The 26,034-nt window shown below is 41.8% G+C and overlaps 1 protein-coding gene across 1 annotated transcript in view; it reads left to right on the forward strand.

The window, feature by feature from the left end:
• Positions 1-4,296: 4,296 nt before the first annotated feature.
• The window catches only part of OSBP (oxysterol binding protein), a 32,326-nt gene continuing 10,588 nt past the window's right edge, over positions 4,297-26,034 (forward strand). Inside the window, exons 1-9 of the mRNA XM_012643968.1 lie at positions 4,297-4,837; positions 9,246-9,454; positions 10,956-11,206; positions 16,065-16,263; positions 16,510-16,612; positions 16,965-17,019; positions 17,209-17,340; positions 23,378-23,623; positions 24,069-24,189. Coding sequence (XP_012499422.1) covers positions 4,503-4,837; positions 9,246-9,454; positions 10,956-11,206; positions 16,065-16,263; positions 16,510-16,612; positions 16,965-17,019; positions 17,209-17,340; positions 23,378-23,623; positions 24,069-24,189 — 1,651 coding nt within the window. The 5' untranslated portion in view covers positions 4,297-4,502. The remainder of the gene's footprint in view (positions 4,838-9,245; positions 9,455-10,955; positions 11,207-16,064; positions 16,264-16,509; positions 16,613-16,964; positions 17,020-17,208; positions 17,341-23,377; positions 23,624-24,068; positions 24,190-26,034) is intronic.

A 26,034-nucleotide genomic window follows, 5' to 3' on the forward strand; every position in this document is an offset into this window, starting at 1 on the left:
TAGGGGAGATATGACTGAAATATAAATAATTGTAAGGCAAGACAATCAACATCACAAGAAACTCTACAATTCCTAAGGAAGGGGCATTACTTCTAGCCAGGGAAATCAGAGGAAATTCTCTGGAGGGACAGTATTACACCAGGCACTGAAAGGAGGGAAAGCATACACAAAGGCACCAATCTAAGAAAGTGCAGGGCGAATGTGGAGAAAGATGTGTGGATCAGTTTAACTGGATCATGGAGTACATCAAGACAAAAATAAGGCTGGAAACAAGAGGTGACACCAAATTGCCAAGGGCCTCATTTTCCAGGATAAGACTGCTGCGCTGTATTCTGGAGGCAGTGCTGGGCAACCACGATTATTCAACCTGGCCTTTCAATACCTTTTAAAAATTTTTTTTCAAATATACCATAAAAGTACTAGGTCATTAAATATGAAATGTCCAATTTTGAATCAAAGGTTTAGTTTATTATATGTCAAACAAGAAGCAGTACAATTAATCAAAGTATGCACCTAAACTATTGACACAGTTTAGTTTCACCATCTTAATGGTAGCTTGTTCATGCCAGCAGCGAAGAAGACTGCAGAGGGAGTGGTGATGATGTGGCGTTTTCCACAGCTTGTTGAGAATTGAATATTTTTCCTTGTGAGCAGTGCTCCAAAGCCTGAAAGAGGTGGTATTTAGTTGGTGCAAGTTCTGGTGAATACAGTGGGACAGAGAGTTTCCAAGTCCAGCCTCTGTAGTTTGAGCACCATCATTTGTGCGACATGCGGTGGAGTGTTGTCTTGTAAGAGATTGGCCTGTCTCTATTGACCAATCTCGGCTGCTTAATCGCAAGCACCCTCATCATTTCATCCAATTAGTTGCAGTAGACATCTGCTGTAATCGATTGACCAGGTTTCATGAAGCTGTAGTGGATAATAACAGCGCTAGACCACCAAACACAAACCATTAGCTTTTTTTGATGAATATTCAGTTTTAGATTGTGTTCCGGCACTTGATCTTTATCCAACCATTATACCAAACGCTTGCGATTGTCAAAAAGAATCCATTTTTCATCACATATAGCAATATGGTATAGAAATAGTTCGCCTTTATGTCATGACAGCAAAGAAAGGCAACCTCCCAGATGATTTCTCTTCTGACACTCATCTAATTCATGTGGTACCCATTTATCCAGCTTCTTTACCTTGCTGATTTGTTTCAAATGGTCCAATATTGTTGCAATAATAATGTCAAACCTTGCTGCTAATTCATACTTAGGTTGAGATAGATTCACTTCCACTACAGCTTTCAGCTCATCATTATCTACTTTGGTTTCAGGTTGCCCATGTGGCTTATTAATCAAGATTAAAATCACCAGAAAGGAACTTCTCGAACCATTGACATACTGTGAGTTCATTAGTCACATCCCTCCTAAACACTGCATTGATATTTCAAGCTGTCTGTGTAGCATTCATTCCAAGATGGAACTCATATTTGAAAGTATTTTACATGAATTTTTGACTTATCCATGGTTTCACAAAAATTGCTCTAAAAAAAATTTGAAGGATAATCATAAGCCAAACCATGCGTTTGAAAGAACGAGGATGTACCATCACAATAAAAATAAAACAAGAAGTGTCAAAGTGAAATGTCAGAGATATCAACTGTCAAACTTAGTACTTGAGGAAATCAGACATTCCACACTTAATAACCTGAATAGAAATAATAGTACAATGAGGACCCACATACTTACCACCTAGATTTAATGATTAACATTTGCTTGATAGATAGGTAGGTAGATAGATGTGTGTGTGTGTGTGTGTGTGTGTGTGTGTGTGTGTGTGTGTGTGTCTTTCCTTCTTTTTCCTGAATCATTTTCAAGGGAATTTAGACATCACAACTCCTCACTTCTAAATGCTTCAGCACATTTTTCCAAATTTTAAAGATGTTTTCTTTCATATCTAGCATACCATTATTACAATGAACGAATCTAATAACTGCCTAACAACATCTAATACCGTTTCATTTTCAAATTTCCCCAACTGTCCCCAAAATGTCTAAAAGTCTTGTTTTTTTCAGAACCAGAATCCAATCAAGTATTTGGTTGTGTCTTTTTAAGTTTTTAAAATTTAGAACAATCACCTCTGATCCCTTTTTATGACATTGATTTTCCTCAGTCTTTATGTTTATTTTCTATAAAGCAGTTGTCTTATAGAATGTTTCACGTTCTTGATTTATCTGATTTTCTCCTTGAGGGTACTGTTTAACTGGTTCCTCCAGCTCCTGTAAACTGGAGGTTAGATCCAAAGACTTGATTAGATACAGTTTCAACATTTTAGTCAAGAAAACATCATTAAGTGATGCTGTATACTTCATGCTGCAGCACACCAGGGACCTCACAAAAATGCTGGTTTGTCCCAGGATTAGTGATGCTAAGTTGGATAACTGGGTTAAGGTGGGGGCAGCCAGATCTCCTTGTCATAAAAGTATGTTTCTCCTTTGTGACTGGCAACACAACTCACATTTTTGTAGCTGTTTCCAGTTTATAAAACACATTCAAATGTGCTTAATCACAATAGCATCCCTGTAAGGTTTTATTCCTGTTTAACAGAAGTGAGAACTGGGGCTTGGAGTGCTTAATGACCTTCCCGAAGTTATAGAGTCAGGAGGTTGCAAAGGCAGAACTCAAGCATAAATGGATTTAGTTCAGTTAAAAAAAAAAATTAATCCCAAATAGCCTACATCTAACTGAAGATTTTTAAAGCATATTCTTTCTCCAGAATTCAATAAATATTTCTCTCCTTTTGAAACCATTTCCTAAAAAAGAATATTTTTCTTTACTTTCTTGACACTGCGAAGCACAATGCCAAGGAAAGTCAAGTGTCTAACAGCTATTTCTATTGCCTGTTCAAACTAGCAAAATGTAACAGATACTGGATTCCCCAAAGTACAGAGCTTTTGGCTACATTTGTAACAATAGTTTACATCTAAATGTTACATTAGTTATTGACTTTGTGATTTTCACAAATGTGTGAACAAAGTCAGTTGATCAAAAATAACAATTTTCTGCTAGAAGAGAATTGTAATGTTCCCAATACAAAGAAAATATAAATGTTTGAGGTGATGGATATACCAATAACCCTGCTTTGATCATTACACGTTGTATACATGTATCAAAATATCACATGTGCTCCCCAAAATATGTACAACTATATCAATAAAAAAACACCCTCCCTCCCCCCCAAAAAAGATTTTCTGGCTAAAGTTAAGCATATACATGTGCGCTTATGATGCTAAACCCAAGGGCCTTCAGGTCTGGAAGAGACACAAGAAGTCAGGTCCTGGCAAATCTATTTTCTCCTGAAGCCAGGTCAGCAACTTGTGGGACAGAATTAATAGAAACATATGACCATCTAGAATCAAAAGACAAGGGGCGTACTGCCATAATGAACAAACCAGGTAAGGGAATTAGGGGACTGTGGATCCAGGAGGGGAGCTGAGGAAGATATTTCTGGGCTCCCCAGGAATCGGGGCCTTCGGAGTTAGAAGGGGGCCCTAAAAGGGGGATTCAGGCGTCCGCTGATTGCCAAGTTACTCTGACCGCCAGGTTCTTCTTAACACGAAACTATGATGGTCATAGTTCAGAAAGAGGGAATCCGACATCTCGCCCACATCAAAAAACGCTTTGAGAGGCAGACTCGCTTTGGCCTCCCATCACTTCCCCAAAGCTGGAAGCGGGCGGACACGTCCCCAAGCGCTCTTCCCGGATTTTATTGGTTGTCCCAGCCTACCCTCTCTCATTAGGTCTCTTTCATTGGTCAGCATCTCAGCATTCACAGACAATTCTCAGAACCAATCATCTCCAATCATGGCCCAGCCTCTCCGCCGACACAGGAATGACACAGATGATAACCAATAAAAAATGGGCATAAAGATGAGACTCCTCCCCTTTTTCCTCAATTCGTTCAGTAAATGGTAGAAAAGGTTGAGTAGCTGATGCCAACCACCAATCCGTAAGGGCGGAAGAGGGTGCTGCGAAGAGTGATGGGAGGGGGGTGACGTGGCAGTGACAGGAGAGTAAACTGAAATGAGTGGCGGAAACGCTAGCCAATCGTCGATCAAATTGGCCGTGCACCCCGCATTCTTCCGTCCTCCCTGAGCGCTAGAAACTTCAGAAAAGCACCAATGAGCTTCTACATGCTTCTGATTGGCCTTCACCCAAACCAATCAACGGCGGGTCTGGCGGACGCGTCCCACCCCGGGCTCTCACTGGGCGGTGTAGAATGACAGGTCCGAGAGAAATGCCTATGTCTGTGGGGTCTTCCTCAAGTGACACTCAGCGGCACCAATCGACGTCCTTCTTCCCGGCGGCCGAGCCCTCCTTCTCGCGGCGGGCCTGGCGGGGCGGGGACGCTCCGCCGCGGCGGCTGATGCGCTAGCCGTGTGGGGCGCTCCAGGCGGCGACGGCGGCTCTCGTAGGCGGTTCCGGTCCTGTATCTCCGGGCGGCGGCGGCTCATGGCGGCGACAGAGCTGAGAGGAGTGGTGGGGCCCGGCCCGGCAGCCATTGCAGCTCCTGGCGGCGGCGGCGCCGGTCCCCCCGTCGTGGGAGGAGGCGGCGGCCGCGGAGATGCGGGGCCGGGCTCTGGGGCTGCGTCAGGGACTGTGGCCGCGGCAGCGGCGGGCGGCCCGGGCCCCGGGGCCGGGGGAGTGGCGGCGGGGGGCTCGGGCGGCTCAGGCGCTGGGGGTTCGGGCTCGGCTCGAGAGGGCTGGCTCTTCAAATGGACCAATTATATCAAAGGCTACCAGCGGCGGTGGTTCGTGCTGAGCAACGGGCTCCTGAGCTACTACAGGTAACTGCTTCCGGGGCGCCGTCACTCACCTTGCCTCCCCCAGCGCAGCCGACAGTCCTGGCGCCCTCACCCTCGCCGGCCGGCACTGCAGCCAAGGTCGCCCCAGGCCCATTTTTGTCACCTCCGCGGATTGACAGCCCGCGACAGGAGCCCACTATCACGAAAGTGAAAACCCCAAGACTTACACCTCCCCTCCCCCTGGGCTTCCCACCCTTGGTACCACATCTTTCCCTCGTTCCCTGGCCTTTCCAATCAGCAGTTGTTTGGAGAGCATCTGTTCTTCCATTGTATTTCCACCAGCACATGGGTGCAATTATTTATTCTGCAAGCAAGGCACTGTTGTAGGTGCTAAGGGGGCACATGTAGGAAAGCACATCTGAGCACTGCTTCCAAGGAACTTACAGTGCAAATCTCAAGTCTTAGCTGTCTGTGCCTAGTCTCCAAAATTCAAGGTTATTCGTAGCTCTTGATGTACCCGCCTTTACTTTCCACATTCAGGCACAAGGACAGCACACACAGGGTAGCTTTAGTGTTCTGTCCCTTGTTTTCCTTATCTCTCCAAGACTTGCATATGCTTTCACTTTCTGGACAGCCCAGAATGGAGATGTGCTCTCTAAGTGCTGCTTTTATTTTTGCTTGCTCCACCTCCTCCATGGGAATCATTCAATGGGAATAATTGTTTTATCCAACATTTCTGTAATCTTCTTGGTTAGTTAGAATTAAGTGCTATTAAAAGAATCATCGATGTTTTTGGTATGATTACTTCTGTTCAACAATGTTTATTTTGGACCGTTTAATATATATTTATGGTGACACACCCTGGCCGTAACATAGCATGCTTTTGGACTACTCATGTTACTGTAGATAGAGGAATTTAGACAGATGATTTAGGGACAGGATGTCAACATTTCCTGAGGGCTGGATAGTGTGGCTAGGTGTTTTACATACAGTACTTTGTTGACTCCCAACAACCACCCTGGGAGTTAGGAGATATTCCCATATTATTGATGAGAAAACTGAAACTTAACATGGGCAACTTTCCCAAGGTTTTGGAGGAGTCAGGATTTGAAACTACTTCTGTTCACACCAACATAACCTAAAACCCAGGTTAGTGTTACATGGATCAGTTAATTATAGAGATAATTATTTATCAATAGCAAGTAAGTTTATGGATCTTGCCTACTACGTGTATTTTATACAAAAAGTATAAAGTCTTTTTTAAGGAAGACTTTTCTTAATTTAATGACATTCCTAATTGAAATCTTTGTCTGAAGACCATCCTATTTGAGACCTAAAACACTGATGTTGAAAAGCAGCTCACTCTGTATTTCCTTTCCTTTGCTAGTAGTCATTGTGCTACCAGGAGAGTTGAGGTGGACAAGTCTCTTTTCCATCAACTCCATGGTATTTTCTCTTAGAGAATTTTGAGGAGAAACTGAAGTAGGAGTTGGAGGTTGTTGGTAGGAGCGCATTCTTATCTTTCCTCTAACTGTGGAAAATGCCTTAGCACATCCTCACTGCTTAAGCCACATTAGTTGTGAATAGATGTGTATATCATTTGCATTATTGTACTCAGAATTGATTTTAATTATGACCCTTTCTAACAACACATCTAGGACTATCAGTTTAAGTTTAGATCACAAATCTAATATTTTAGTTTGCCCGAGAATTTTTTCCCTTACTCAAGTTGTTATTGACCATCAACTGTTGTTATTGATTATCATTCTAATGTTCAGTTGACTTATAGCCTCACTTAAGTCATAAGTCACTATTAGTACTGACACCCCATTTTCAAAAATTGTCTAAGGGCCTTCATGTGTGGTCATTTTCACCTCACCCACATTCTCGTAGGATCTACTTTCTAGGCCGTTGATTCTTTGATCCGTACAGATCGTGGACATTAATAACTTATATGTTGCAGTCTCTTCAAGTATTTGTAACCACTTTTAACCTCTCCCTTAAAAGAGCTAGTGGTACCTGTCTGACTACAGATAAAACTCCTTTCAAAACATACCAAACCACATGTTGGGAAATATGCCATAGGCCTATCCTTGCCAACTAAGATTGTCCCACCCACAGACCAACCAAGCAACAGGATCCAGAGTTATCAATTCTATGCACTATCCTCAGAATTGCGTTGAAATGCTTCCTACCAACTATACTGGAAGTTTATTCTTGCCAGCTAGATTCTTCTGGTCCTCATCTCCCTCCTGGAATTTTTTAGCCAAGTTGTCATTCCTCTTGCTATTCATACCTCCAAAACCTGCAATCTCTTATGTATGCCATTTCCAAAATACTGCTTTCCTTTTAACTGAGATCATGCACTTCCTAGACCCATCCTCTGATGAACTGTCTTAATAGGCCTGAAAGGCTTTGGGCAAGTCACTTCCTTCTTTTTACCTATCCTGTGCTTCCTTACATACCCAATTACATAGATGTCCCATTACTTAAAACCTCATGTAGAAACCTAGCTCTCCCAGAAACATTGTGACAAACCACAGAGTTAGTTTTCTGGCTAGCTTCTAGAGATTGAATTACTATTTCAACTGGCCTTTTCAGGGAAGAACTTTCTAGCCATAAAATACCACCTAATACTAGAGTGCCTGAAGAACTTATCTTGCACCCTGAGAATCATGTCATTCTCACTTCTGCACTAATCATTTATAATCATAGGTATATCTGCCCAAACCCAAGAGTTCTGAGGTCAAGCCTGCCTTACTCCCAAGGTTCCTTGGTATTTTTTTTTTTTTAAACTGCTACATACTTTATGTGATTTGAGAAACTTTTAGTTCATGAAGACCCAGGCAGAAGAGATTCCCAGGAAGTGGTTTGTGAAAAGTGCCAATAAGGAGGAATGTGGAAGAAGGTCCAAGTAGCACCCTTGGAGTAGAAAGCAAGCATGAGCTGGCCTGTCAGCTGTGTGTCTGTAATTCAGCCTGCATTATTCATAATGTAACTGAAGCTTGGGGGCAGGGAGGTAAGAATAGAAAAAGCAGGGATTCACGTTACAGTGTGGCAGGTGCAGCGGATGGAAAATGGCCCAGTCCACTGAGACCCCCCTGGCCTTCCCATACTGCTCATTTGTACCTTTGAAGAAGAAAAACCAGTCTCATGTGACAAATCGAACAACAGCAAACTTATCTTCCTAAGCACAGTAAACAGACTTTCTCAAACATACCAAATCTTAGTTTCTGGAGATAGGGTGTGTGCCATTTCTGGCATGCAGGAATTCTGGATGTGCCAGGTGTGCTTGGCCGCTTGGCTCCACTGAAAGGGAGATGGCTTTGCTTTGTACTGTGGCAGTTGGCAAAGGACTTTGACCTCTTTATGTTCCAAGTTGGACAAGGAAGACTGCAGTCTCCACATGCAGGTCTCCGGGCATAACCAGCGGGTAGCAGGGAAATGACACAGTTTTTCACTGTACTCAATTGCATGAGAAGCTTGATATTTTATGTGAAGTGTTTTGTAGCTTGTTGTCACCAACTAGTGCTGTAAAGTTCAAAAGTTAGTCTATTAATAGAACTGTCAGTCAGTAGAGATGGGGAAAATTTTTACACCCAGTCCTCTGAGAGCAGATCTGCTGAATCTTCCCTAGCTATTAATAGGATGGCTTAGGAGTTCCCACCAAGAGAAGCTGGTGGACGTTAGGAAAGAATATATTCCAGGAGGATTAAAACACCTGGTGATTCCTTTATGATTATTCTTTAATCCCCCAGAAAGCTAGTTATTCTTATTTCGTATCATTTGAGCCCTAGCCAATATTAATACTCTAAACATTTAAGTTTAAGTGTGCCTTTTTACATGCCTGCAATATAATTCTAAGCTTGGTGTGACAGTTCACATTTGGCCTGTTACAGTGAGGGAGATGGTTCAGTATATAAAAAATGGAGCTATTCTTAGGGAATAAGACTGCTGTAGGAAATTTTGTTGCATGAGGTTATAAAGCTCTTTATAACTTGCTAAGTAAAAAGTAGTTCCTGACTGCAAAAGGGCATGAGGGAACTTCTTGAGGTGATGGAAATGTTCTAGATCTTGACTGTGGTGGTGGTTACACAATTGTATACATTTGTCAAAATTCATTCAACTGTACACTTAAAATTACTGAATGAGTATTTCATGTAGTTATACCTCGGTCAAACCTATTTTTAAAAAGCAAATGAGGGGAACAGCAGGGGAATAAAATCTGACTCAGAAACAACACATACAGGCTTTGAAAGGAAATCTCTACTGATTGTTTCTTGAATTTTTGGGAGCCGTTTGAGGGACTAGAATTTGCTGATTCCTGACACTATTATATTTTCAAAGAGCTCAGGGTTAGGAACATAAATGGAGTTATGAACATGAATGTGATGAAGGATAAGCCACCCATCAGCTTTCTACTTAGCTTATCTTTGTCTCACTATTGCAGGTCAAAGGCTGAAATGAGACATACCTGCCGTGGTACCATCAACCTCGCCACAGCCAATATCACTGTGGAGGACTCCTGCAACTTCATTATTTCCAATGGGGGTGCTCAGACTTACCATCTGAAGGCTAGCTCGGAAGTGGAGCGGCAGCGCTGGGTTACAGCCCTGGAACTGGCCAAGGCCAAGGCCGTGATGATGCTGGCAGAATCAGGTAGGGAGCAAAACACACCAGGCCACCAGGGGACATTTGGCAATGTCTGGTTGTCTCAACTAAAGAGGCTTGCGGGGAGATGCTACTGGCATCTAGAGAGTAGAGGCCAGGGATGCTGCTAAACCTCCTACAATGCACCAAACAAATGCACAACAAAGAATAATCTGGCCAAGGTTGAAAAACTCTGTCCTAGAGGCATAACAGTTGTGCTTTTGCCTTTAATGCCAATTGTCTGCTTTAAAATTTTGAACAATAGTTATTTTATTGCTAGGTCAGTTTTAGGATTATTACAATTCACATTTTGGATCTGGCTGTACTTTTATCTGCTGATGTCATCTTACTTAACTATTTGTTAGTGAAGTTGAAACAATCCTAAATAGACTGCCAACAACTGTGTATGTGATATTTTCTATGAAAAAAATCTTCATTTTGCCACACTGGTTACACTAAAAAGAGCAGGCAAGTTATGTTTTGATTTTTCTTCAAGGAAAACGGTAGGATTTCCCCCTGAGATGTTGATAGTTTAATCATATGGAGCTTGTTCACTTAGAACTGACCAAGATAGTCACCTGCTGACTTTTGTTTGCCTGTCATTTATATGATCCTCTGTCATTTATACTGTATTTAATATCTATTAAGCAGTGAAAGGAACATTAACCACTTTGTAAATTGTTAGTAACAGGTTATATTCTGACTTTGGCCCTGCCTCCCTGTCTAGCAGATAGGCCAAGTCTTTTCTTATTTCTTTTGTTTTGATTTTAGCGCTGATGTTAGCTCCCCCAAGGGAAGTGACACTGCTAGAAAAGCATTTTGCAGTTACAGAGTGTTAAGTACAAAACTTAGAGTGAGAGGTGCAACGTAGCTTCTCTAATTGACTTATTGTTGGAGAACTATTTAACATAATACCTTGCATTGCTTTCATGGTGGCTCTAGTATCAAATGACTTCATCACGAAGTTCCTGAGCTCCCTTTCAGAAAAGACAAATAATGGGCCCTTTAGCGTTGTGGACTTGGTCTACAAGAGCTAGTCTGTGATTCTCAACTCATTTCATACAAGGCTCACTGATCATCCAACAGATGGTGGTGAATTTGCAATAATTATTAGCTTGGACTAGATTGGAACCCTCAAGCTAGAGTTAAAAGGTCAATAATTCGTTCCTAATTTTAAAGTCATTCAGCTTCTCCATCCATGTTGTCCCGTAGGTCAGTGGCTTTCAAACTTCAGTGTGCATCAGAATTACCTGGGCAACTTATTAGAAAGGCCTATTTTGGGGCTTTGCCTCGCACCAGCTTAATTAAAGTGTCTGGGGGTGGGGCCAGAGACTCTGCCTCTTTAAGAAGCACCCCAGGTGTTTGTGGTGCAGGTGCTCTGTGGACCCCACTATAGAGAAATCATCTGGTAATGGCAAGCTTTCAGTCAGTCGGAACGCATAGCATGAGGAGTGTTGGTTTGGTTGTGGGCAGAGCAGGGTCATATAACTTTGTCTTTTCATTCCTACAGATGAATCAGGAGATGAAGAGTCTGTCTCGCAAACTGACAAGACTGAACTGCAGAATACCCTTCGGACCCTCTCCAGCAAGGTAGAGGACCTGAGCACATGCAATGACTTGATAGCTAAGCACGGCACCGCTCTGCAGCGTTCTCTCAGTGAGCTGGAGTCCTTGAAGTTGCCTGCTGAGAGCAATGAAAAGATCAAACAGGTCAACGAACGAGCCACACTCTTTAGGATAACATCCAATGCCATGATCAACGTGAGTGCAGATGGTGTCTGTGTCCTGTTTTGATTCTTTCCCACTTTGAAGCATAATTCTCCCCAAATGTCTGAAAATTGTAATTGATAAAGCACAGAGTACTAGGTCCTGCTTCACTGCTCAAGGACTTTAGGTTACATTGTTTATTGCATGAACTAGAACAGGCTGCACAGATGGAATGACTTTCATGCTCTGCTCAAGTGGAGGACATTGCCTCAACCTGGGAGTTAGGTAGGAGTCCAGAGTTCCAGCCCTGCTTCTACAACCAGCAGGGCATCTCTTGGTGATATTAGTTGAGTCCCTTAATCTGTTTGGGCTGTGGTTTTATTTACTTATATCTAACTTAATCTGTTGTAACTAAAAGGTCTCTATGTGCCCTTTCTACTGTCATGCTCTTTGAACTTTAAGTTAACAAAGTCACGTGCTTACTTTGCTGATGCATTCTGGCATACAGGGCAGTAAGTGGAGGCTGGATCAAGTGAGAACCTTGTAACATTCATTAGTCCCATCTTTTGTCCTTGATTTCAGGGATAATACTGTTGATAAGACAACATGCTAAACTTTGGGTTTCTTTTAAAAAGAGGAGCCAATGCTTCTGCCTTCTTATTACTCCCACCTCGGGAGGCTGTTTTTGGTTTGTGGAATATTTTGGCTGCTTGGATGCAAGGCTCTGAGTATATACAAGCACCACTGGCATTAGTGATGTATTGATGATGGGCATGAAAGGAATACATGGTTTAAACAATGCTGTTTTTCCTCTATGGGTAACTGATTCTCACCTGGCAGGTTGGTTTAGTTACCTTCCTCATAAAAACACTTGGAAGACTTTTCATAAGTGAGAAGAGTACTCTGTGAGAAAAGGTTTATGCAGGGTGGTTTTTTTTTTCCTGTCTAATTAAACGGGATCAAATTGCCTCATTAGTGCCAGATTTTCTCTTGTTTAGGGAGCAATAGTAAGATATGACATCTGCTTAGAACTAGTTTACTTCACATGGCCCTTAAAGATCAACACTTTTTCCTGTAACCAAGGGGAAATTTGGTTTTTCTCATTTAACCACTTTGTTGAGTAATAGAGAGTTGTGGTAACCTGTAATTTAATATCATTTTCTGAAGTATTGAACACTTCGTTCAGTGCTCTGTTTCACACAAGGTAAAAAGAAGACAAATTATACTCTTCACTTAGGGACTGCAGGAAGATTAACTATCAGCTAGGACCATCCAGCAAATCAGTACTGATGCTTGCATTTCTTTTTTTTTTTTTTTCTTTTTTTTTTTTTGAGACAGAGTCTCACTCCTTTGCCTGGGCTAGAGTGTCGTGGCGTCAGCCTAGCTCACAGCAACCTCAAACTCCTGGGCTCAAGCCATCCTTCTGCCTCAGCCTCCCAGGTAGCTGGGACTACAGGCATGCGCCACCATGCCTGGCTAATTTTTTCTATTTTCAGTTGTTTGGCTAATTTCTTTTTTTTATTTATAGTAGAGACGGGGTCTCGCTGTTGCTCAGGCTGGTCTCGAACTCCTGAGCTCGAGCAATCCTCCCGCCTCGGCCTCCCAGAGTGCTGGGATTACAGGCGTGAGCCACTGCGCCCGGCCTGATGCTTGCAGTTCTAATGTCCAGTCAGGCACTCTTTCCAAACTGTCTCACTTAGTGACTGTGTGCCTGGTTTTCCAGTCCTTTTGTGATCAGGAAAACCTCATAAGTCATATGGTCAATTAATACTAAATACTTTTTAAATAGAACAGTTCAGGGTACAACAGTCCCCTGAGAGTGAATGTTGCCTTTTATCGATGTCAGGTGAACACCTCATTCCATGGCAATTTTTTTTCTATTCTGGTGTGAAACTGTTGCTAAATAAAGGATCCTTTCATAAAGCTGAAACTTTAATTTGGACTTTTCTTGAAAGTATACTTATCTTTGTTCCTTGGGGAAGTTCTTCTTCCCCAAGTTCTAAGTGTCCACAGTCTGTGTTAAAGGGAGTGATCCCTTGAAAGTCGAAGGTTAAGTTCTGTTTCTCATTCTGTTCTCCCTTGGTGCACTGCCTGTACCCCTGTCATAGCGGATTATTGCTTGAAATACACTTTTTATCCCTGTGTTATTTCCGTTGTACCTTTTAGGTGATGATAGCGAGGACTTAAGTGTAATATGCATTTTAAAAATTAACATGCTAGAGCATCACAGCTCTAAACCAGCAAAATTATATCAAAGGAAGAAGACATTTCACTCAATTTCTTGATTGCTTAGGATATAGCTTTTCTTACTGTCAAAGTGAATCTAATCAGGGAATTAAATTTAACACTGTTAGTGTATTCATTTGCTGTCTATCGAGCACCTGCTGTGTTCTAGGCACTCTGTCAGGAGATATCCCTGAGGGCAGATATGGTCCCTGCCCTCAGAGAGATTACTATCTAGTGAGGGACTGAGAAGCAAATGGATCCTTATGGAGTGCTCTAAGTGACTTGATGGAAAAGAGCATGGGCTGCTGTGGTGTAGCCCAGTGGAAATGTCTGGCTCGGACTAGGACGATTAGAGAAGGCGACACTTCAAATAAATTCGGAAGGAGCAGTGAGAGTCTTCCTATGAAGAAAGGCAAGCTAGAGCTTGGGGCCTAGAGTCCAACTGCCTCTGTGACCTAACTGTAACCTGGGACAACCTACGTCCTCTGTGACCACAATTCCTTATCTGTAAATGGTGATGATACTAGTAGACCCTTCACAGGGTTGTTGGAAGATTTTGTTAGGTAAGTTATGTGAGGTACTCAGCAAAGTGCCTGACATGGCCAAATTTTAATTATGACCAGTATTAAAAGGGAGTGAGGGAGAAACATTGATCCAGGTAGTGGTGGGGCACATGCAGACCCCTCCCTTTCCCTTGACTATTAGTAAAGCAAGGAAGTAGCTAGATGTGAGGCTGGTTACTGTGAACCCAATATGGTTCTAAGTGCTTACCATGTAAAGCAACAACTCTTTGAGGTTGTTACTATTGTTATTCTTTGCTTACTGATAAAGGAAGATGAGGCACAGAAAGGTTAAATAACTTGCCCAGAATTCCACAGCTAGATAGTGGGCTGGAGCTGTGATTTGAGCCCCAACGGTCCTAACTCCAGAGTGTGTACTCTGTACTACCTCTGAGTATGGAGTATGGAAAGACGTATACAGATTGCAAAAATATTAAAAAAGAATCAGTAGGACTTGATAGTTGGATATGAGGAGGGAAGCAAAAGTAAGAGAAGGGTGCCCCTTAGTTTTCTGGCTTGGACAACCAAGAGGACCCTGGACCTGTTCTTGGCACGGGGAACATCAAAGGGAGAAGAAGAGTCAGCATGAGAAAATGATGAGTTCACTTTGGGACCCATTGATTTTGAGGTTACTTTGAGCCATTGAATAGGCAGTTGGATATTCTGGTCTGAAACTCAGTGAGTGCTGGGCTAAAATTACTGATTTGGTAGCCATTAGCCTGTAAGCAATGGTCGAAGCCATGGGAGTAGATATTCTATTTACCTTTTAGTTTCTCTGTAACAAGGAATCAACTTTAAGCTTACATTGCTTGCTTCCTTCATTTATTTATTAAACAAACTTTGTCAGGCTCCTACAAAGTACAAAGCAACTAAATTAAGAGCTGGAGTCTATATATGAATAAGCAATAAAATGTGTCTTTAAATTGCACATGATCCATCTGGAGAGAGAGAACATCAGTCACGATACTGCTGTGCATGTGTAAAATAGAAATTTGTGCAAAGCGCTATGGAAATGTAGAGAAGAAACTGGCTGCTTATGAGACTAGGGGGAAGGTGTCAAGAAGTAACATTTGCCAGGAAGTTTTAAAGAATGAAGATTTCCCCTTTCTTAGAGACAGGGGATGGAGAAGGGCATTCTAGGGAGAGTGAATAGCATTTACTGAGGTAGGCAGGCCTGAAAGAAATCTGTGTGTCCAAGAAATGGTAGCAGTTCAGTATAGTTCTGTTGAAGGTTGCAGGGGTAGACACATCTGTCTGCAGAGGAGGATACAAGATAGGTGGTGGCCATGGTGTGAAGGACCCTTTATGTTCATAACCAGTACTTCAGATTTTGTCCTGATGTTAATGGGGAGCCAATGGTGGAACTGATATGATCATATTTAATATGTGTTTTTCTTCTAGATCCTTTCTTTGGTTCCTTATGTAGGCTTATAATTTTTCAGATCAGTTGTTTCTCTTAGTGACCAAAATAAAATCAAATAAGTTTTCCCATATTTGGTCTAATTCAGTGCAGATTCTCTGTTCTCAGTGTCAGAATTCCTCAGCTTTAGGTTACTTGAGTTTAGTCAAGAATTTGTTGGTCAGCTACTCGGGAGGCTGAGGCAAGAGGATCACTTGAACCCAGCAGTTTGAGGTTGCAGTGAGCTCTGATGATGCCACTGTACTCTAGCCTGGGCAACAAAGAGAGACTCTTTTTCAAAAATAAAACAAAATAAAATAAATCTCATTAAACTGGTTTTTTTTTTAAAAGAAAAAAAGAATTTGTTGAAAGAAGTTATCCTATGTTTTTTCTTATCTTTCTTTCAGTCAGTAGATCTCTTTTTTTTTGGTGCAGTTCACATACCTGCCCTTTGTGATATTGCCACAAATACTTTGTCTAGGTTTATTGCTCACTTGGCATTTGTTTGGTCCTCATGACCAGGAATGTATAAAAGAACTATAATAATCATGGTTTTCTGGATTTACCTTGATTGCAGCCTGGAGCTAGCTGTCCCTGATACCTTGTCATAACAGGGAAGGTCTTCCATGGTAAAGTTCCCAGAATAAGGTTACTTAATGGGCTTGCAGAGGCCTGAGGGGAATCTCTGTCTAGTTAAAGTGACATAATCAATGCTTTCTTTAAACAGGCCTGCAGAGATTTCCTCATGTTAGCCCAGACTCATAGTAAAAAGTGGCAAAAGTCACTACAGTATGAAAGAGACCAGCGTATCCGACTGGAAGAGACCCTTGAGCAGCTGGCAAAGCAGCATAATCACCTGGAGAGGGCCTTCCGGGGAGCCACCGTGCTGCCGGCAAACACTCCCGGCAATGCAGGTTCTGGCAAAGGTGAGACGCCTAGCTATTAGGCAGCCTTTCTGATATGAGCCTGATGGTTTTCTGTGATTGATAGAACAACTCCAAAGTCTCCACAATCAATAGCTCATGTGAAATGGAATTGGAATTTCTTTTGGCTTTTCCACTGCTTTCTGCCATTCATTGCTATATTTGTGGTTAGTATTTAAAAGAACCTGCCATACCAGGCATTTTGGTAAATATAACCACAGTAAATGAACAAGGCTTTTCTCCTTGCAGATCAGTGCTGCTCTGGCAAAGGGGACATGAGTGATGAGGACGATGAGAATGAATTTTTTGATGCACCTGAGATTATCACCATGCCTGAAAATTTGGGCCACAAGTAAGTTATCTTGAACTGTTGGAGAAAATAAACATATCTGGCCATCAAAAGATTAGAAACATTTCAGTGGGCATATCATAGTTGTTGATATTTACTAAGATCTGGGTCTTTTTCTGTAAGTAAGTGGAAAATTGTCGGCTTTTTTACATGAACAAGTTCTCCAGAGATATTTAAGTTCATATCTATTCTATCTTACGTGTGTTTGTAAGTTTATACGTTGTACTTGGCATTCTGCTTTGGAAAGAAATGTGGAGGATATCATCAGAAAGATACCTTAATAACAGCAACAAATGTTGAGGACCAAACTCTAGTTCTGGCCTTTGTTCTAATTCTATGTTTTCTATCCATGCAGACGTACTGGCAGCAATATCAGTGGAGCCAGCAGTGACATCAGCCTTGATGAACAGGTAATACTTATATGGGAGTTATCAAAGCTAAGGGACTTGGTGTATGATTCCCAAGGATTTGTTTGTGAAGCGCTAAGAGAAACAGGAAATACTGATTTTTTTTTTTTTTAGCATGGGGGAAGGGAAGGTTGTAAATACTGGGTTTTCTGTTCTTCGTGGATGATTGAATGGCTTTGTTTTTGCTTTCAGTACAAGCATCAGCTAGAGGAGACCAAGAAGGAAAAGAGAACCAGAATACCATATAAGCCAAACTATAGCCTCAATTTATGGAGCATAATGAAGAACTGCATTGGAAAAGAACTCTCTAAGATCCCCATGCCGGTGAGGTTCTTGCACACCCAGGTTGCTGCCAGGAGGTCCTCTCAGCCTCAGTGGGAAGAGTGCTGATATGACAGCTCCATCCACTTGTGTGGCAGTTTGCGGCATGCTGTTTGTTACCCTTATGGTTATAAACTGTCCCTTAAAATTAGCTGCTTTAATCTTGGCTGTGGATCCCAGATCACCTAGAATCAGATGCATATGTTCAATAACAGTTATTTTTGAGCAAATTCCTATGCTAGATGCACTGGGGCACGCAAAATAAATATAACATAGTTTCTGTTTTCAAGAAGCATGTAGTTTAAAAGAGACAGACATGAAAACAGGTAGAAAATATTATTTTCTGTGGTAGTCTTAAGGGAAATACTACACATATAAAGGTTTAGGGAGCACAGAAGCAAAAATAATTCATTCCAACCAGAAAGAGGAGCACCATCTCCATGGCAAAGTTGGCACTGGGGCTGACCTCCCTGCCTCCAGTCATGCCTTCCTCCAGTTTGGCCACACTGTTGCCCGAATGATCTTTTAAAAATTGCAAATGTAGTCATGTCACTCTTTAGCTTAAAGTCCTTTACTGGGCCAGGGACAGTGGCTCATACCTGTAATCCCAGAATTTTGGGAGGCTGATGCTAGAGGATCACTTGAGCCTAGGAGAGTTCAAGACTAGCCTGGGCAACATACTAAGACCCCATCTCTATGAAAAATGAAAAAGTAGCTGGACATGGTGTCATGCCTGTAGTCATAGCTATTCAGGAGTCTGAAGTGTAAGGATTGCTTGAGCCCAGGAGTTCAAGGTTATAGTGAGCTGTGACCTCAAACCACTGCACTCCAACCTGGGCAACAGAGCAAGACCCTGTCTCAAAGCAAAACAAAACAAAACAAAAAAACCCTTTATTGGGTGTTCTTTGCTGTGAACATAGTCCAGATTTCTCAATGGGTTTGGTCCTTCCTCCTCATGGGCAAGGCTCTGGCCATACACATCCCATGTTCTAGTCATTAGTGGTATACGCTGAGCAGTGTGTATCACTTGCTTGTTCTTTTCACAAGTATTTTCTGAGGCCTACTATTTGCCTGGTATTGTGGCAATGTATCAATTAGGTATAGGTTCAGTTTAAGGAAACAAAACCAAAATATATTAGTTTAAACCAGGGATCAGCAAACTAAGGCCCTCAGGCCAAATCTGACTGCCATCTGTGCAGACTGCAAGGTAAGAATGGTTTTTATTTTTAAATGGTTGGGGAAAAATAAGAACATAATAGTTTGTGACATGTGAAAATTAGATGAAATTAAGGTGTTAATGTCCATAAAGTTTTATTGGAGTACAGTGATGTTTATTTATATGTTGTCTGTGGCTGCTCTCATTCTACAGCAGCAGTGGTGAGAAGTCGTGACAGAAACCATGTGGCCCTCAAAGCCTAAATATTTATTATCTAGCCCTTTATAGAAAAAGCTGGAAACGCCTACTTTAAACAAATATTGACTTAACTCACTCTGTGTTAAAGTCCAGAAGTAAGTAATCCAGGGCTGGTACCCTGTTCCCTGGTGTGAGGACCAGGCTTCCTTCTGTCCTGTTGCTCTAATGCCTGTGGCCTCAGTTCCTAGGTCTGAAGTGGCTGCCGCAGCTCGAGCCATCAGGATCTCATTCCAGTCGGCCGGAAGATGGAAAAAGAAGATGAGCAGGCTCTGCCTTTTAAGGATACTTCCTGGAAATTACATAAACCATTTTCACTGAAATCTCTTTGGCCAAAACTTAGCTATATGGCCACAGCTAGCTGGAGAAAAGGCTGGAAATGGAGACTTCTGTTCTGGGCATGGCCTACAAAAAAACTGGGGATTCTAGTTGTAGAATGGAAGAATAGATAGTGGGGAGATGAGGAGGATGGCTACAGGTTCTGTCCACAGCCAGCTACTTGGCTTACAGAAATACAGAAAGCATTCTTCCTACCCTCTTGGGGCTTATAGACCAATGCGTGGTTTCTGCCTCTTCATAGACTGCATTCCTTGTGGTCAGGGACTATGTCTTAATGGTCTTTATATTCTTGATACTTAGCCTAGTGCCTGGCACGTATAGGTCATTCAGCAAATGTTGAAATAATTCATTGACAGGGACTTAGAAAACAAGTAGGTTTGTACATAAGTATATAGGATTTTTGTTAGAAAAATGTTGACCTCCAGAAAAGAAAAGGCCATGAGTAAGCATACTGGAGAAACCTAAAATAATTGCTTTATCGGGGGCCTGAAAGAACCCCACTTGCCTGGAGCATTAGATGCCTTGAAGCAAGTAGTGGAAAGGTGGGCTGGGAAGGCAGGTCATCACAGTCTCAGAGATGTGATTCCTGCTTGGAAAGAGCCTCTAGGTCTAGATGACCTTTTCATCTCCCTTTAACCATTAGTTCCTGGTTGACATTGCCTTTAGGAATGTGCAATCTTGTACCTATTTTCCTGCAGATCAAGTCCTCACCCTTCGCCTGCTTTGTGCTGTGTCCCGGGAAAACTGATCCCTCTAGGCTGGAGTTTTCAGGCTTCCGTATCTGCTGGAGTCTGGCTGGGCTCCACCAATGCAAGACACCAGTAGGAGATTGGAGTCCGGGAGAAGGGTATTTCTCTTCTCTTCTATGTCCTTTTGGGCAGTGCCCTGGCAGAAGCTGTGTGGCTCTAGTTTTGAGCAGACAGACCTCCCCCCACTCAAGGTTTTAGATTTTGTTGGATCTGCCACCCTGCCCCCTGGCCTCTGGGCTACAGTAATGCCACTGCTTCTCTTTGTCCATCCAGCCTACCAGTAGTCATGGCTTCCTGCTGTTGCTGATTGCTGGGTTGTCTTTTTATGGTTGTCCAACTCTTCATCAGTTGTATAAGTAACTTCCTGCTTCCTTCTACTTTAAATACCCAGATTCCTTTGCTTTCCTATTTGGCTTCTGATAAAATGGCTGTTATAAAAAGCTTGGTACTTTTAGAGAAACTGGTTCCTGGAACAGTTGGTGGGCAGGACCAGTATGTGTGACAAGCAGTGATAGCTTAAGGGTACACTCATTCTAGTCCCTAGTACTGCTGATAAGTTTAGTAGCCACCAGAGGAGTGGCTACTCAATTTTCCTCAAAATGTATGAAACATTACTTCATGCTGCCTGAAATTCTGACACTGAGAGATTTTTGGGGGGTGTAGTTAATAAGCATCCTCTTTAAAAAAAGACTCGAGGGTTAGAGCTTTATCAGCCTGTCACCCTTCAGTGTGCGTTTGTCTTATCATACTGCCTCTCAGTGTCTCTCAGTGTAGGAAAGATGGTTTTGGAGTGTGGCACACTGTGTTGGTCGATCTTATTTCCCAAAGGATGAGTATTATAATGTTGGTCCTGTGGCTCTGTGTTTACTGGAAAATGTCCACAGAGAAACATTTGGTGTATTTCTCAGAGAAAAAGTAGGCTCTAGTTTATTATTTTTAAAAATGTATGAATGCATAGAAACAAAGATGTGAAAATATTAATAGTGGTTATCTTTGAGTGATAGCATTTCAAGTAAATTTTTTCCTTTGTACTTTGTTTTCAAAGTTTTCTATAGTGAAAATTATAAGGTATTAATTTCACAAGTGAGGGGGGATAGTAAATATTAGTGTAGGATGTAGCTCAGAGATCGATGGGTAGGAAGGTGAACAAAAATGCAGAAAGAGAGGTGGGACATAAGAAAGAAAATTGTTGGTTTTTTGTTTGTTTTTAACTGAAATGTTGCTTAAGGCCAGAACCATTCAATAGAAAGGAAAATTTTCTTCCTTATTCTGTTTTCTGGACTTAGAACTCAGGCTAGTAATATTTAGGCTTGTTCAGCTGTATTGTTGATTAAATAAGCTTTATGGGCTAGCTTGAGAACTTAACTTATTTTTATAGCAAATTTTTTTTAATTAAAAAAACTGCATTAGAAGCATTCAGAATGTCAACAAAAAAGCTGCAACTTTTTTTTTTGCAATTACAGAGTGGTATTCAGTTAACAGAACAACAATTATTTCGTATAAGCTGCCATCAGAGACAACTGAAGATGAAAAAACTACCATCCCCATATATAACTAATTTGTGCTGTGCACCAACAAGAACCTGCTTTAAATTTCCATGCCAATTTACAACCCCCTTACTGTGCCAGGCAAGGTCAGCGGCCATGTAAAATACCACCAGGGCAGGGCTAGCTAAAGACACATTTGGTAGTGTGTTAACTATGCAAAGAAAGACACTGTATAGTTTAAAAACAAATCTTACACAGCCTTACATTTCAATTTTTTTTCTTTGAAAGGAGTAAGTTGTGTACAGAAAGGTTAAATGCTTTACAGACAAGGAAAAAAAAACTGCGCTAGAACCAACTTATTCATCATCATCATCTTCCTCTTCATCCTCTTCATCTTCCTCTTCATCCTCTTCATCTTCCTCATCTTCCTCCTCTTCCTTGCTTTTTTCAGCCTTAACGACTCCCTTTTTTCTGCGTCAGGCTTTCCTTTAGCTCGGTATGCAGCAATATCCTTTTCGTATTTTTCCTTCAGCTTTGCAGCTTTCTTTCCATAAGGCTGCTGTCATCTGCAACAGTGTCATTCCACATCTCTCCCAGTTTCTCTGCAGCATCACCAATGGATAGGCCGGGATGTTCTCCTTTGCTTTAGGGTGATACTCGGAACAGAACAAGAAAAAGGCCGAAGGAGCCTCTTGGGTGCATTGAAATCCTTGAACTTTTTTGTTTTCCCTTTAGGAGAGATATAGGTTTTCATTTCTTTTTCATAACAGAAATGTCTGCCTTTGCCATATCTTCAAACTTTCCTTTCTCTTTAGCAGACATGGTCTTCCACCTCTCTGAGCACTTCTTAGAAAACTCTGAGAAGTTGACTCAAGCATCTGGGTGCTTCATCTTGTGCTCCTCCCAACAAGTTTGCACAGAGAATGCGTATGATGACATTTTGCCTCTCAGCTGCTTAGGATCTCCTTGGCCCATGTTCAGTTACTTTTCTTCAGCGAGGCACAGAGTCGCCCAGTGCCCATCCAGCTCTCACTTGCCCCAGCGCTATCTCTGTGGAGCTCAATGTACTGCAGTGGCTGTCCAGCAAATTTTTTTAAGTAGTAAAATCATTTGTAATTCCAAACAGTTAATTTAGAAAGTAACTTTTTGGGGGAGTGTAGGAGGTGGGGAGCGTGAACAATGTTTCTTTTGTTCACTTCTCTACACCTAATGGGTAGCCACACAGTCTGGTACACACACTCAATAAACATTTGTGGAATGAATAAGTAAATAAATGAATGAATGAACATCTTCTTCCCTGTATAATCACCCCCCTGCCATGCATACACAGAGATACTTGCTTTGTCTGGTGGTCGAATGCCCTAAGTTGGCTCTAAAACTCAAAAAAAGATAAAAGCATGCACAGCCCCCTCTCAGCACCCATCATGAACACTTTCCAGGTCGGAAGTACAGCTGTCCAACCTGAGGGAAGAAATCAGAATCCTGGCCTGATGCAGAACTGAACTCAGTGAGACTTGGCCATTGTCTAGTCCAGGGTGGAAGATAATGTTTGTAATATAATCTTTTCACTAGTCAGGACACGCCTGTACTTAAAATTTATTATCCTTTCTTTCCTCTCCCAAGAATTTTAAATACCTAACTTCCTCTCTGGGTATACTTGTACTAAAATACATTACATTTATTTTTTTAAATATATTTATTCAACACATATTTGATGATGGTCTCCTTTGGGCTGGGCATTGATGGCTCTTGGGTATGTAGTGCTGAACAGAAGAGGCTTGGTTTCTATCTTGAAGAGCTTTCAGTTAGTGAAATAAATGAAAACAGTGATTTCTGCCACTCACTGACATGAACAGGTGACACAGGAGAATGGGTTGCTTGCATGTTAAATCTTAGAGCTGTTCTACTGAGCCAAGGCCTCTTTTCTCTTCCCAGTGATTTGCTTTTATCACCTTGACATTTCAGACTCTGTTTCTCCAACTGCAAAAACAAAATTTAAACTGTCTCTTATACACACGTGGGCAAAGTTTTTATATCTGTTCTTTTCCTTACAGGTGAATTTTAATGAGCCATTGTCCATGCTTCAGCGCCTTACTGAAGATCTGGAATACCATGAGCTATTAGACAGAGCTGCAAAATGTGAGAACTCTCTAGAACAGCTATGTTATGTTGCAGCTTTCACCGTTTCCTCCTATTCCACTACTGTCTTCCGTACCAGTAAGCCATTCAACCCACTCCTTGGGGAGACCTTCGAGCTGGACCGATTAGAGGAGAATGGGTATCGATCCCTCTGTGAACAGGTAAAGGAGCCTCAGGACCTTAACATTTCCTTTCTGAAGAAAGGATGATTTTTTTGGTTGATCCCCGTGAGTGTCATGTTTGAAGAAATTCTAGTCCCTGTCATCCCAACCTTCCTTCTTTTCCTTCAGAGCTTCAACACTGAGGGGGGAAAAAAAAAGAGCCAGGTGTAGTGGTGTGTACCTGTAGTCCCACCTCCTCAGGAGGCCAAGGTGGGATGATCACTTGAGCCAGGATCAAGATCTGCCTGGGCAACATAGCGAGACTCTGTCTCTAAAAACAAAAAAACAAAACAAAAAAAACTTTAACACTGGAGGCCCTGGGATTCACCTACTATTGTGGGTATAAAAATGTCAAGTGTGAGTTTTGGGTGTTTCTCACAAATTAATAGGCAGCATCTTTTCCTTCTCCTTTCTGCTTTCTTAATTTGAACCTGATTTCTTCAAGGTGAGTCATCATCCCCCTGCTGCTGCGCACCATGCTGAGTCCAAAAATGGCTGGACATTGCGTCAGGAAATCAAAATCACCAGCAAGTTTCGAGGCAAATACCTCTCCATTATGCCCCTCGGTAAGGCCACCATCTTTGCAAAAATTATCGCTCCAGGAATGAAAGGTTTTCTGCCATGATGGGGCAGGTCATTGGTTCAGGAATCAGGATACCGGAGATCTGATCTGGGCACTGACCCTCACTAGCTGGCTTTGGGTTACTCATTTAACTTCTTAGCTATCAAATGAGTGAGGAGGCCGGAGACTCATTAGGGATCCATCCAGTCAGAAATTTTTTATCTGCTTAACTATATTTAATGCATCTTTAGTCACTATTTTAGAACATAAATTTTAGCAGGCTTTTTTTTTTTTTCCTATTTCTGTCTCTTAACTGGTGTTTTTCACCCCATTACGCTAGCAATCAGAATCTGAAAATCAGAACTCTTACGATTGCAAGGTTAGGTTTCTTGGCTAGCCCCTTCTCCTTCCCCTTCTCCTCTCCTTTCTCTTCTCTTTCTTCCTCTACCTGATGGGCTAGGTATCATTTATGTAATGGCCGAATTCTAGGTAAAATGAAGGTTTAAAAGATCTTATTGGATTACAAGTTAATTTTGTGTAAAGATCAAAAGGAGGCTGGGCGCGGTGGCTCACGCCTATAATCCTAGCACTCTGGGAGGCCGAGGCGGGCAGATTGTTTGAGCTCAGGAGTTCGAGACCAGCCTGAGCAAGAGCAAGACCCCGTCTCTACTAAAAATAGAAAGAAATTAATCGGACAACTAAAAATATATAGAAAAAAAAAAATTAGCCGGGCATGGTGGTGCATGCCTGTAGTCCCAGCTACTCAGGAGGCTGAGGCAGGAGGATCGCTTGAGGCCAGGAGTTTTAGGTTGCTGTGAGCCAGGCTGACGCCACGGCACTCACTCTAGCCCAGGCAACAAAAGTGAGACTCTGTCTCAAAAAAAAAAAAAAAGTGTCTTTGATAGCATTCACATTCCTGTGGTTATTTAAGGATTTGGGTCACCAGGATGTGTGGTCTTAAGTCCCTCCGTCCATCAGCTACTTACTGAGTATCTGCCATGTGCCAGGGCATGGTTCTTGTGTTTGGGAAATATAAATGAACAGAATAAAAATCATAACCTTCCTGGGAAGATTGGAGAAAAAAAAAATAGACATGGTTCTAGACATTGGCCCTAGGGATGATGGCTGTATTTAATATTTTTGGATCAGTGATTTGGAAGGAGAATCATGCAGTGAAATTTTCATACTAACAGTGGCACTCATCTCTCAGAGGGTAAATTATTAAGCCAGTAGATATAACTAAAGAAAGATGTATGTACAGGGTTGTAAGTAAGTGAGCAGATAGAAGATTAGTTAACTCCAGTGTATTGAGCATGAAGTAATACATTTAGGGAAAAGTAATTTAAACTATTGTGGTGATAATTAAGATAGCATTTGAGTGTTTACTGTGGGTCAGGCATTGATTATGTGCTTCTAATGTATTATCCAAACCTAACAATAATTTTATGATAGGTACTATTGTTGATATTTTTTTAAATGATGAAAATGAGGCATAGATAAGTTGTCAAGGTCACCCAGCTAGTATGTGATCTGAGCCGAGGCAATCGGGCTTCAGGGCCTACTGTCTTAACCACTAAACTGTACTAAAAAGGGGAGAGACTACAAGCTACCAGTTATAGCCAGGAAAAGGACATTGAAGACATCAGTCTAATACTCTAATTGAAATCTAAAAAGACAGGACAGTTTTAAGGTTATTGGGTGGCAAGAAAACTTTGCACAAAATTATGGTTCCATTAACTCCACTTTGAAAAAGTTATAGCCGTGCCTGAAGAAAATCTAATACAGACAAATGAAAGTACCTAAAGGTATTTGGAGGCCGGGCGCGGTGGCTCACGCCTGTAATCCTAGC

Source organism: Propithecus coquereli, unplaced genomic scaffold (genome assembly GCF_000956105.1).
Source record: "Propithecus coquereli isolate 6110/MARCELLA unplaced genomic scaffold, Pcoq_1.0 Scaffold202, whole genome shotgun sequence".
Lineage (NCBI taxonomy): Eukaryota > Metazoa > Chordata > Mammalia > Primates > Indriidae > Propithecus > Propithecus coquereli.